The sequence below is a fragment of the Nannospalax galili genome, unplaced genomic scaffold (genome assembly GCF_000622305.1).
Source record: "Nannospalax galili isolate Female #2095 unplaced genomic scaffold, S.galili_v1.0 scaffold1509, whole genome shotgun sequence".
NCBI lineage: Eukaryota > Metazoa > Chordata > Mammalia > Rodentia > Spalacidae > Nannospalax > Nannospalax galili.
The window spans coordinates 153,142-166,191 of NW_008360299.1; the positions used below are offsets into that span (position 1 = coordinate 153,142).

The window sequence follows — 13,050 nt, forward strand, 5'->3', positions numbered from 1 at the left end:
AGGGAGGGATGGCTGGCTGGGGGCTGTGGGGAAGGGAGGGATGGCTGGCTGGGGGCTGTGGGGAAGGGAGGGATGGCTGGCTGGGGGCTGTGGGGAAGGGAGGGATGGCTGGCTGGGGGCTGTGGGGAAGGGAGGGATGGCTGGCTGGGTGCTGTGGGGAAGGGAGGGATGGCTGGTTGGGTGCTGTGGGGAAGGAAGGGATGGCTGGTTGGGTGCTGTGGGGAAGGGAGGGATGGCTGGGTGCTGTGGGGAAGGGAGGGATGGCTGGCTGGGTGCTGTGGGGAAGGGAGGGATGGCTGGCTGGGTGCTGTGGGGAAGGGAGGGATGGCTGGGTGGGTGCTGTCGGGAAGGAAGGGCTGGCTGGCTGGCTGGCTGGGTGCTGTGGGGAAGGCTGCTCTGCTCTCCTGGCTGTGCCCTGAATGTGCCACGTCCCATCCTTTGCCAGGTGTTCTGTCTGGAGAGCTTTCCTTCAGATACTGGCATTTCTGGGCTTGTCTCATTCAGGGCTCTGACCACCTGTCTAGTAGAGCTTCTCCAGTCTCTCCTCTCTATCTGCTATGACTATTCATCTTGTGATCTGGGCTGAGAGCGATTCAAGAAATTCATTGGCAAATCTTTGGCCGTCTGAAGTCTAACATTTGTCATGTGAAATTCAGAAATTGAAGAGATTTGTAAAAAGCATTTCTTCCAAGTTGATCTAGATTTTCAGAGCAGGGACCAAATAATTTTGTGTAACGAGAAGTACTTGTTTTCTTCATAACGCATGTTGATTTCTGATTTGTCTCTGTCTCTCCATGTTTCCTTCACTAGAATGACAGTTCCATGGTGATTGGGCCTTTGTTTTATTTGTTGCTTTATTCTCAGCATGTGGAACAATGCCAAATACCTAATAGATTCTCAGTAAAGATGTCTTGAATAGATGTATTGTTGTGCACTGTATGAATGACCGTGTTTGACCAAAATCATTCAAGCTTTGAAAAATTATGATGTGGGGGGGCTGGAGAGATGGCTCAGTGGTTAAGAGCACTACTTGCAGAGGACTTGGGTTCAATTCCCAGTACCACACAGTGACTATTGTCTGTAACTCCAGTTCCAGGGGATCCGATGCCTTCTTCTGACCTCTGAGGGCATTGCCTGACACAGGTGCACTTACACACATGCAGGCAATACACTCATACACATAAAATATAATAATAAGTATAATTTTTTAAATGATGATGTAGAATTGCCATGTTGCATTTTTATGAAACAGATTCTGGAGTTATATATACAGTTTCTTTGTAAGTTTAAAGATGTAAAGATCTTGTACCCTTGCCTGTATTCATTAAATCATTCATTCTTTGAACGTTAGGAAGCATCTTCCTGTGTTGTCAAGTTCTTGCTAAGGTGTTGAATTCAGCTTACAGTTTTACAGAAGATGGATCATGAAACCAGAACAAGGCAGCGCTTGGTCATTTACCTCATTTCCTGACAGTCAAGAAGCCTTTCCTTCCATACTTTACCACCATCATGGTGCTTCTCTACGTAAAGCTAGAAGTAATATACTGACTTAGATGGTTTCCTGATTAATGTCTGTCTCTCCATATGTTGTAAGTTCTATAAACAGGGATCATGATATAATTTAATCATCAGTTATTAACTCAGTGCTGAATATATAAGGGGTACTCTGACGGGTGAGGGCGTGAGTGATTGGCTGGCGTGCAGTGGAAGCAGCATGTCTAAGCTAGTGACTTAACAGGACCTGTTGTCCTCAATTTTAAGCTGAGGAGGAATCAGTGAAGACCGACCAGGAACTTCTGTGGAGCAGCAGCTCAGACTTTATGCTGAGGCAGTAGAAGTAAAAAGTACCAGCCCACGTGGGTGGGGCCGGGGAGCTGTGGGGAGTGCACACTGCTTTTCAGTATTGTTAGGGACAAACCGGATTGGAAAACGATGGGACAGAGACTGGCTGAGAGGCTTCAGTAAGAAGAATAGATGGTCGTGGCATTACTCAGCTCCTTGGCAGTAGAAGGAAGAAGCTGATGGATTTGAAAGATTGGTAGCAGACAGAAAGGAATTGGGGAGAACCAGGGAGTGAAACGCATTAATTGTGAGTCTGCTTTAGGTAACTAAGAGGACTCCAGAGCCTCTCACAGAGCCTAGAAAGTCAGAGGGAAGAACTAGCTGAGGAGGAGGATGCATGAGATGCCCGTGAAGACCTGTTTGAATTGAGATCGAGCACTACAGATTAGTTATGTGGATGAAAGTCTTTGAAAAATCAATACCTGGAAAAAATAATCAAAACATTAATAGTATTAGGATGTTAGTCATATTTAAATTTTTCCTGTTGAGTTTTTTAAACTTATTAGTGTGTTTTATTTTATGAAAGAAAAATAACAAAAGTGTATTAGCCGAGGAGATGTTAGACTAAACAAGCAGATATGAAACAAAACCTCAGTGGGGCGACAAGCTAAGACCTTCTTACACAAAATGTGCTGTCCCCAGTGAGAAGCTGGGGTTTCTCCTGATGCGAAGACCAGCAAGAAGGCATCAGCTTTTAGTGTGTGTGCTGTGGCCAGCCACCTGGAAACTTAAACTTTTCATGCAAAGGTACAGTAGCGGCGATATCTGCCACGTATTCATCCGTGCGTCCCTGGCCCTCAGCAAAGTGTTTGGTACCGAGATGGCTCAGGTCATAGCTCCTGTTTGAGGTTTGTTAGTAACGCACTGCTTCTGTTTGTGTTAACATCCATTGGAATTGTCACACAAAGACGTCACTTACATCATCTTGTTTTGTAGGTAGACTGGGGTCAACTGGATTATTTAGTGGTTGACATGCCACCAGGAACAGGAGATGTGCAGTTGTCAGTTTCACAGAATATTCCCATTTCAGGTACGTCCTAAAGTAAGCTGTGCTTTCTTTGAGGTGTTGCTGTTGCTATGGATTAAAACAAACTATATGGTAGGCAAATTTTCTATGCCTTAAAAAATTTATAAACTGACCATTAGAGATTGGAAGTATATATTGAACTTTTGAGGTGAATGAGTATATTTTAAAAATAAAAGACACTCTTTTTTTTTTTTTTTTTAAAGTCTTTTTGAGACAGGGTCTCCCTGTAGCCCCAGCTGTCCTGGAACTCACTATGGAGACCAGGCTGGCCTTGAACTCACAGAGATCCTTCTGCCTCTGTCTCCTGAGTGCTGGGATTAAAAGCGTGCGCCACCATGCTTGGCCTTAAAAATAAAAGACACTCTTAAAGGTGGTATTATGAATCAGTTATCTAGAAAAATGGTAACACTTACATGTTTGGGGGTAGAACATGGCTAGTCAATCTAGTTGCTGCTGTCCAGCTCTTAGCAACAGAGTACATGACAAACACCCAGTAAATATTAGTTGACTGAAACTAAGTAAGAGCGAATATTGGGAAAAATTGGCTCCTTGGCAAATACAGTTATAAGAGAGTTTCATATTCTGCCACTTATTTAATTTTAAAGTCAAGAGCAGTAAATAGTTTATTTGGTTAACTATTCAATATTTTGATATAGTGGTGGATCTCTTTCTTATGATTTGGAATTTAAATATCACTAGTTATACTTTTAATATTTTATTTCTTATTTTTATTTTATGTGTATGAATCTATTGCCCACATGTATGTGCACCTGTATCATGCAGTGCCCACAGAGGTCAGAAGAGGGAGGTAGATCCCCTGGAACTGGAGTTACAGATGGTCATTAGCCACCATGGTGCTGGGAAGTGAACGAGGGTCCTCTGCAGGAGCAGCCAGGGCTCTTAACCACTGAAGAATCTCTCCAGCCCCTCATTTTATTCTTTATATTGAGTCTGTTACTAAAGATTTTACCAAGTTTCACTGAAGAAAGAGTTGCAAACGTGCGCACGCGCACACACGCACACACACACACACACACACACACACACACACACAGGAATTCTGGGAAGATAATGGAAATTTTAAATGTCTCTGCAGATGTTTTTACTAATAATCCCTCTCATGCCATTGACTTTTAATTATCAAAATCTACGTGTCTTAACATTTTTTAACTTTTTATTTCATGTATGCATGTTTTACCTGCATGTATGTAGGTGGACCTCATATGTGCAGTGTCCACAGAGGCCAGAAGAGGGCGTTGGATCCTCTGGAACTGGAGTTACAGATGGTTATTAGCTACCATAGTTACAGATGGTTATTAGCTACCATGTGGGTGCTGATAACCGCTGAGCCATCTTTCCACAGTCCCATCTCTCCAGCCCCCAAATCTAGGTTTTTGACAAGATAGAAGTACTATTTGGAAATAGCAGGAGAGCCTCACTGATGGAGGTATTTTAACATCTTACATTTGTACTCTTCATGCAGTGAGGTGTTTTCCGGTAAGGCAGGCTATAAAGTGTGAAATGGTGTAACATCTGACTCATGGCTTGCTGTGTTCAGCCTTGGGTGAAAATAAGCTAATCTCAGCGATTCTCTTGTAAAAATCTATGAAGATGTCATACCTGAGCATTTCTATAAAATGAATATCTAGACAGTGGTCTGTACTGATGTTTACAATGTGGAATAATTTTTCTGAATCCCGAGAGACTACTCTAGACCTCTTTAATTCATACGTTCCAGGGAAAGTATGAAGGCAATCTAGAAGCAGTTTCTTTTAGCTTTCAGAAGTATAGCTCCAAGTGGTCTTTGAAGGACTCCTGTCTTTGTAGAGGCATTCATGTGCTCAGGCTGTGGGGACGTCAGTGTTGACACCGATAGTGAAAAAATACTCCATTTTTTCCCATGGAGCACAGATCAGCTGTATAATTTGGAAAGGTGACAGAGCTGGTAGAACTCGTACCTTGCATACATGAGGTCTTGAGTCCAGCCATCAACAGGAAAGAAAGGAAAGGTGAGGGGGATGAGAGGCAAATGATAACAACACCCTTCTAAAGATTAGGGAAGTTTGGAAAGGGGTATGTGTCTGTTTATTAAAATGTTTAAGAGTTCTTGAGGTTTGGTTTTATCAGGTCAATGCCATCTCATCCAAGCGTATCTAAGAAGATACCAGAACTGAGCAGGCCCAGGATTTAGGTAGGGGAATGGTATCTGCCAAAGAGTTTTTGCTCTAACTAAATCATGACTTTGGTGAGTTCCCTTAATCTGGAACAGCCTGTCAATCATGTTGCCCTTCAAGTTTATTTCAGTGTTATCCGATCTATTGCAAGACATGGGTGCACTTACATGCACACAAAACACTCCTACACATAAAATAAAAATAAATAAATAAAATTTCAGGTATGTGATCTCACCTTATAAAGCTAGTTTCCCTTTTCTTATCACTGACTTTAAGATATTCTGTTCTACTTTTTATTATGTTCTGTATCCCATAAGTTGCATCAGCTCCTTAGACTCAACCCTGTGATTCCTTTTCCTGCTTTTCCCCACTAAACTCCAAAACACACCTTCCACCCCCAGACTCCTGTGTGGCACTTAAACAGCATAGATGTACGGCCTCCGCTACCACCCACCCTGGCCTTCTTGCCTGTGCTTCCTGAGCCTCTGCCTTTACGCACATTAGACCCCCACTCAGCATGACTTTCCCCCGTAGTCAGTTGCATGCCCAAAGCCCAGTTGGGCGTCATTTCTTCCTCTTTGATGCTGATGTAGGTTCAGCTGGACCTCTCCTCCTGCACTCACATGCTCTCCGTTCAGTACCTCATGGCTGTGCTGTCCTCTCCCTGTCCACTGCAGGTGTCCTCCCCAGGTCGCCTCATTCATCTTCGCTTTCCCCCAGAACCAGACTCGCCGCCTTCCTCCTGCTGAGTGCTTGCCTCTGCCTGCTTTACCTTCCCAGCTAAGCAGCTCGCGTGCCAGTGTTTCTGCCTTCTCCTGCTGTCTTGTAGGTGCCTTGGGTAGTGGCTTATGCAGTTCCATTGACAAAGCTAGGCCACCTAGTCATCACCTTTTGTGTGAGAACATTGCTGTCTTCTTACCGTTCTGCAGTCCTGCACGTGTTCTGTGACTACCCACGGCACTTTCCCTGGCTGCTTTTCCTGAGGCATACAGCATACACTATTTTATTTCCTCTCAGAGAGAAAAACAATTTCATTTGCATATTTACTTGTGATATCTTTTTTGCTGTATATAGATAGCATCCTTGTACTCAGTTGATACCTTGTAGTAACACCTGCCTGTGTCTGGGATGGGGGAGGGGCTTGCTATTTGGTTATATGTAGTAACTGTATTAAATTTCTATGACATCACTAACATTCTATGATAAGATAGGAAGTCCTCTTTCTTATAGTGGTGCCTACTAAGTAGCTATGTCACCTTTCCAAGTATGTCCTTAATTATGGACCACCTGTCCATCCCACAGAATTATACAGATAAATAAGATATTAAAAAAACTGTTATCTAAATGTATACTATCTTTTAAAAACTACTTAGATACTTTTTGTTGGGGGATATGGTTTGATACGAAAAGTCCCTACAAAGGCAGGTTCCAGCCAGTAGCTTTGTTGAGAGATGGCTGGGATCATGAGGGCACTGGCTTCATCAGTTGACCAGCCTGTCTTGCCTTTCTATCCCTCGTTCTCTTCCTGGCCACTGTGAGGTGAGCAGCTTTGCTTCTCTCCCACCACGGTGTTCTGCTTCACAGTGGCCCAGAGGTAGCCAAGTCAGGGGACCACAGGCTGAATCCTTTGGTCATGAGTGAAATAAATCCTGCTTTTAGTTGTTTTTCTCAGCTGTTTTGCCACAGTGACAAAAAGCTGATGGACACAGGGTGTTGCTGAAATGTTGTGAATTAGAAAAAGCTTTTGTATCAACCTTGCATTTCTCCAAGCCATGTTGAGAATAAATAAATGGCTTTTGTGCTTGGAAGGAGACGTTATTTTAGAAAATTCATAGGAACAAAAAGATTTTTCTGAATGCTAATTAACATCTTTTTGTATGTGTTCCATTTTGTTGGATGGGGTAGATGACAAGCTTATTATAAGAAGAAATTTCAAAGAAAAAATCATTTTCTTGTTTATGTTAAAGTGTGTAGCAACAACAGATATAAATGTGTTGACAGCAGTGTTACTGAATAATGATATAATCTGAGTTCATGTAGACTAGTAAATCATTACATACTACAAATACAGACCAGAATCACATGTACACGCAGTGATTGCAGGAAGGACAGACGCGGGTTAAGGATGAGCTGTACCATAGTGGTTTCTGATTTGCTCTTGTCTCACTGAACTTGTCAAGAGGAGCAGGCCTTGTCAGTGCTGACTTTTTGTTTCTTACTTTGTTGCTGCCGGCGATGACCGTTTGCTAGGCTTCATTTATTACTATAGTTTGCAAATTATTTGTTGCTGTGCCCGGCATTGGGTGGACTCTGGGGTTTACTTCTGTGTCTTTTTTCCACATGCATGCTGGTGCATGCGTAGGAATTATTGATCATCTAATGGCTTTTCCACAGTAGAAGAAAAAGTAGTATTTTTTTGAGGTATTCTGATTTCCTTGAAGGTTTTGAAAGCATATGTACTGTTATGTCATTATGTTAGAATTTTCTTTCACTCTTGGCATTAACTGAAGTCGTCTGAATGACCATCTTCAAACTATCTTAATTTGATTTTGACTCTTGGAATTAACCAAAGAATTAATACTTCATATTAATTATAGGACATGTTTTCTTTTTCTAAGAACTTGAGAATCTTAGCAACTTAAAGTGATGTATTAGTCAGGGTCCTAGCAAAAAGCAGACGACACACCTCAGTTTAATGAAGAGACTCGTTACAGAGATGTAGGCAGCAGCATTAGGGAAACTCAGAGACAATGAAGTACCCAGGACTAGGGGCAGCAGGAAGTGCTTCCTCCCTCATCGCCTGAAAAGGCAAGAGAGCTGCACTGTGTTAGTAGATCCCAGAGACTCCTGGAACCATGGGAAGGAGATCCTTGGTGGAGCCACCTCCCACAACCACTGCAAGGCAGAAGGAAGTCTGTGGTAAAGCCTTCTCCCAGTCTCAACTCTTGCTGGTCCTTGCTGATGGGAAATATCCTTTGGGAGCCAGGAAGCAAGGACATTCACAGGGTACAGTCCACGGAGGCCAGCTGCCCAGACACTGATGAGGATGGAGTTGGGTAGAGACGGCTCTGGGCAGAGACTGATGGGGAAGGAGTTAGAGCTGCAGTTGGGATCTGCTGATGGAGGGAACTGTGTTCCCAATAGAACACAGTTTCTGTTCCTCTTGGTCATCGTTTCATTGGGTGTTGGTGGCCTGGGACAGGTGAGATACTAAGCAAGGTGGTTGAATTTATGGCTGCCAAAAGTTTGCAAGTTAACATTGACCCTTAGTACAGTAAAATTAGTGAAAACCATACTATCACAAGGCAAAATTTTTATGGCCATTGAACTTATGAACAGAGTGTTTATGTTGTAGTTAAGTACCGATGCAGGTGAGTTAACAGATGTAAGAGTTTGTTTTGATTATAATTTGATAGCCAATATGTAGTCAGGTCCACATTAATCTTCACCTTGTTGAGTAAAGACTGGTATAGAACAAAATGTTGGAAAATTATTCCACTAATAGGCGGGACAACGACCGAGTAGCTGTGAGGGCCAAGGATCCTTTGTTCATAGAACATGGCCAGGCACTTCTAGTGTGGTCCTGCTTTGATTTCTTACCTCTTGGGCCAGGAGAAGCTGCTGTGTGTGGCAGGATAGCTGGTTAGGGTGCTGAATATGTGTGTGCTCAGGGAGAGCTGCATACCAGTCTGTTATGTAATGAGGTGATGTCCTTTCTTCTGGGCTAGGACCCTTCCTATCTGGACTCTAGAGATAGAAGAAGCCAGTGGTCTTTTTGCCTCTGTCATTTAAAGTAGATGGGTAGGCAATTAAAATTAAGCTACTTTAGTATTTCAGTCACTGTTTAAGAGACCGTTTAAAGTGAATGGCACGTCCTACTGCTTATAAAAGGTGTTCACCCTGTGGCACAGAGATGGAACTCCTACTGGCTCCTCAACATTCTTGAGAAAAGGCCAAGTGTACTCTCCCTGTTCCCTCCATCAGCAGTTCCCTTGGCTTCATCAGTTTTCTCTTCTGTGGTAACACCGCTGATTCGAACATTTGTTTTATGATATGAAAACCTTTTTGGGATTGGTGGATTAAAAAAATTATTGTTGTGTTAAATAAGTAAATGACTGTAGACCATTATTTGAAGTAGTTCCTTGATTTTCTAATATTTATCCTTCCAAAGAAGGAAGAACACAGTGATTTGATAAAAAAATCACATAAAATCTTTTATTAAAAATTTACATTCCTTTCTGAGTTGTATCCAGATTGGCAAGAATAAGTCTTTGAGGATGTCTGATGCTAATCCTGTGGGAAATTTTTGCAAAGTCGAAGAAAAGTGCTTTTCCACTTTGAATTTTAATGCCTGGTTTTCTCTATAATTGTATAATGTAGAGTGACCTCCACCTTCCACAACAACACGCTTGCGCCTTCGGGGTGTGTACCTTTGGAATTTATGTCGTTGCTTTTTTAGTTGCAGAGGCATTACATCTTCATTTTTTCAGGATTTACTTTTCTTTATTTGTCTCTGTGTGTCTGCCATGTGTGTTCCTGCCCAGAGGGACCAGACGAGGGTGACAGTTGCCCTGGAGCTGGAGTCACAGGCAGTTACGAGCTCCCTGATGTGGGTATTGGGAACCAAACTCCATTCTTCTGGAAGGGCAGTACATGTTCTTAAGCACTGAGCCATCCCTCCAAATCATAAATCTTCATTGACCATCATAGATACTTAGCAAGACTTGCATAATGCAGGCAGTTACTGTTTTAGTCATTGAATTATAAACATTGTTTCCACAATAAATTTGTTTAGTGTTAGACAAATCGTAACCAATTGTTAACGATTAGAAACTATTCTAGGAATTTATCTTTCAAGGCATTTCTAATATTTCATTTTGTTTTTTTTTTAATTTTATCTATCTACCTATCTATCATCTATCATCTATCTATCTATCTATCTATCTTCATGTATCCCAGGCTGGCCTCGAACACTCTAGGAAACTGCCATCCATCATACATCTATCTATCTATCTATCTATCTATCTATCATCTATCTATCACCTATCTATCTATATCTGTCTATCATGTATCTAATCTTGTATTGGAGACTGAACCTAAGGCCTTTGCATACTACGGAGGCTCTCTACTATTGAACTATACCTACAACCCATTTTTGAGATATCAGTGAGAAACTTCAATCCTTGTTAATTTTAGAATCAAATTTCTAAAATTAAATAAAATGCCACTGGCTAATAAAAAAACAGTATTGTTATCTAAATTTAGGAAGAAATAAAGTTAATTAGGATTATTTTATTGAGTTGAACGTATGTTACAAGTAGAAGTTATAGAATATCAGTTATCAGTTTAATAAGATAACCTGATAACTAATAAATTTCTAAAGTATTACAGGATTTTCAGAGCACCCACAAATGGCTCTAACACAGTTACCTTGCAGAATCACTTGGTTCATGCAAGTTATGTCTTTTTTTTTAATCATTTAAAAAAATTTTTTAATAACTACATGATTAGAAGAAGGATTTCACTACAGATTTAACATATTCAGTAACATACTCTGGAGCACGAGTACATCTCTTTCACAAGTGGCTGTAAGTTTCTAGGTTCACAGTTGAATTAATACAGTTATACAATATTGAACCCAGTATAAGCCCTGTAAGATATAAAATTGAATGAGTTTTTAACCTTTAAACCTTTAGAATATATTGTTCCATGCAGAAAGATTCATTGTTTTTCTTACTAACACTGAGATGTTGGCGCATGCATCTCTAGTCTGTATGTATCTGATTATTACTAGTCATAATTGGTTGCACTTGGATCCTTGGTGCCTGTGTGTGTCTATAAAGTCATCATGTAGATTACAATGGTAATGTTTATCACCTCTACTAATTAGCATGATGTATATTTGCATGCTTCCTCCTCAAATATAATACATTAAAAAATTTGTTGATTTTTTTGTATGTGTGTGTATCACACAGAACATCCCAAACCATCTTATTCAACTATACACCCACTTCCCAGATGGCACCCTCCCATAGCCTCCCTCCCCCACTAGAGCCCTTATACTCTGATATCCCTGTTACTGTCTGCTGTGTTGTCGGCACCCCCAGCCATTCCTCACTACTTGCCCATCTGGTGGATCTAGTCAGCCTATCTAGAGTTCCCTGTTTTAGGAAGGTCAGCTGTTCCTCATCTAGCAGCAATCAGTTGTCAATATTCCTTTAGATAAGATTGGGGTCTGTATCTCCTATCTGGCATTGTTGCTTGTTATGTAGCCTTTAGCTATGCATATGGACTCTTAAGAAATTATATTGGCCCCTTTAATCTTTGGTTATACTTTCCTTTTGGGTGTTTAAGGCCAAACATTTGGCCCAGATAAACCGATTTATTTTCACTCTTAAGGTTGTTTGAGGATCTGTTCCTCAGAGGTCACATGGGCTTGGGAGGAGCCCCTGGCTCCCGCTTTTACCAGTTCTGCCTATGTGAAGATAAAGTCAAAGGTACTGCTCGACCATGGCTGGCTTTGCTTGGAAGCATGGAGGGAATGATTCCTCTGTGTTGACCCTCCTTTTTGTAGACTGGACACTGGTTCAAGTCTATGTGGTGGATGTCATGGTACAGTGACTACAGTCCAAGCCTGAAGGGCTTGGAGACCCCGACGGATAGAAATCAGGACACGGGATGCAGAGGTTTATGTGCCAGTGCATGTTTATTGTGAACCAAACCAAGCTTATATAGGAATCAGATCTGGAGTAACGAAGGAATAACCAAGGATACATTACTTCACCAACCGAAACTCACCCAACATTTACAGTATCCAAGATTCAGCTGCATAATATTTATAATGTCTTAGATATGAGGTGTACTGTTTGTGATTAGTCTTAGCAACTACTATAATTCATTATTTCTATATAGAAACCAAGCTCTCAGTGCTGAGAAACTCCGGTGCCCATAAACTGAAACAGAACTCTTTACTAATGTTTCCAGGACTGCCAGTTAATCAGGGCAGCATAGCCTGTCCACTCAGACCACAGAAGCAGAGAGCAGGGAAACTCCCAAGGTGGAAGCATTCTTTCTCCAATGTTTAAGTAAAGGCAAGCTGCCACAGCCTAATGCAGCAATGGCTGTGCCCATAATAATAATAGCTCCCAACAGGTGGGGGTCTCCTCGGTCCTGGATCAAGAGGACAGGTGACCCACCACAATTACAGGACATTTTGAGAGATGCTCATAGTCCCCAGGAACTAGTTGACCTAGGAGGGAAAGGAGCAAAAAGTGTCCTTTATGTCCCTCTGATCAAAGTATTATATGCCTCAAAATATGTCTGTTAAACACCCAAGAAGGTTAGTTCCACCAGTCTGGTACTTTTAATTACTGTGTGTCATGTAGATAAATCTTGGGCAAAGACCAGTTGTTCTCAGATAAACCTTACCTAGACATATATTTCATATTTCTTGATCTGCTGTGTATAATTTGTCAGTAGGTTGTAGGAGTAATATGGTTTCCTCTGGTTTTTAAAACTAGCTAGGCATTATACTAGCTAGGCATTGTTTATCTCTCACATTGTCTCACCCCTCCATCATCGTTTTCCCACTTAAGGTGCCCCCATTTCTCCCCTTTCTCCCTTACCAAATCCCTTCTCCTATGGTCCTACCTCCGTTGACCTCCTTCTTTCCCTTTATCCCCTAGGTTCCTTGTATACCCTTCCCTTAAACTAACCCAATTTTTATCCATATCTCCCTTATTAAGGCCTGTTTCCTACTGATCTTCTCTTTCAGGTTCTTTCCATTATCCTGATTCCTGTAGTTATGTCTGGATACATTCTCAATTATCAGGGTTTGATTCTAGTATCCACATATTAGGGAGAACATATGTCGATTTTTTTTCTGAGTCTGTGTTACTTCACTTAGTATAACAGTTTCTAGATCCACCCATTTATCTGCAAATTTCATTATTTCATCTTTCTTTGCTGCTGAATAGAACTCCATTGTGTAAATATACCACATTTTCA

General features: G+C 41.5%; 1 protein-coding gene across 2 annotated transcripts in view; it reads left to right on the top strand.

Annotated features, from left to right (window-relative positions):
* Nubpl (nucleotide binding protein like) overlaps positions 1-13,050 on the top strand; it is a 153,288-nt gene that overhangs the window by 89,355 nt on the left and 50,883 nt on the right. For both annotated transcript variants that reach the window (XM_008824218.3, XM_029559209.1), the window contains one exon: positions 2,779-2,872. In XM_008824218.3, the coding sequence (XP_008822440.1) occupies positions 2,779-2,872 (94 nt within the window). The remainder of the gene's footprint in view (positions 1-2,778; positions 2,873-13,050) is intronic.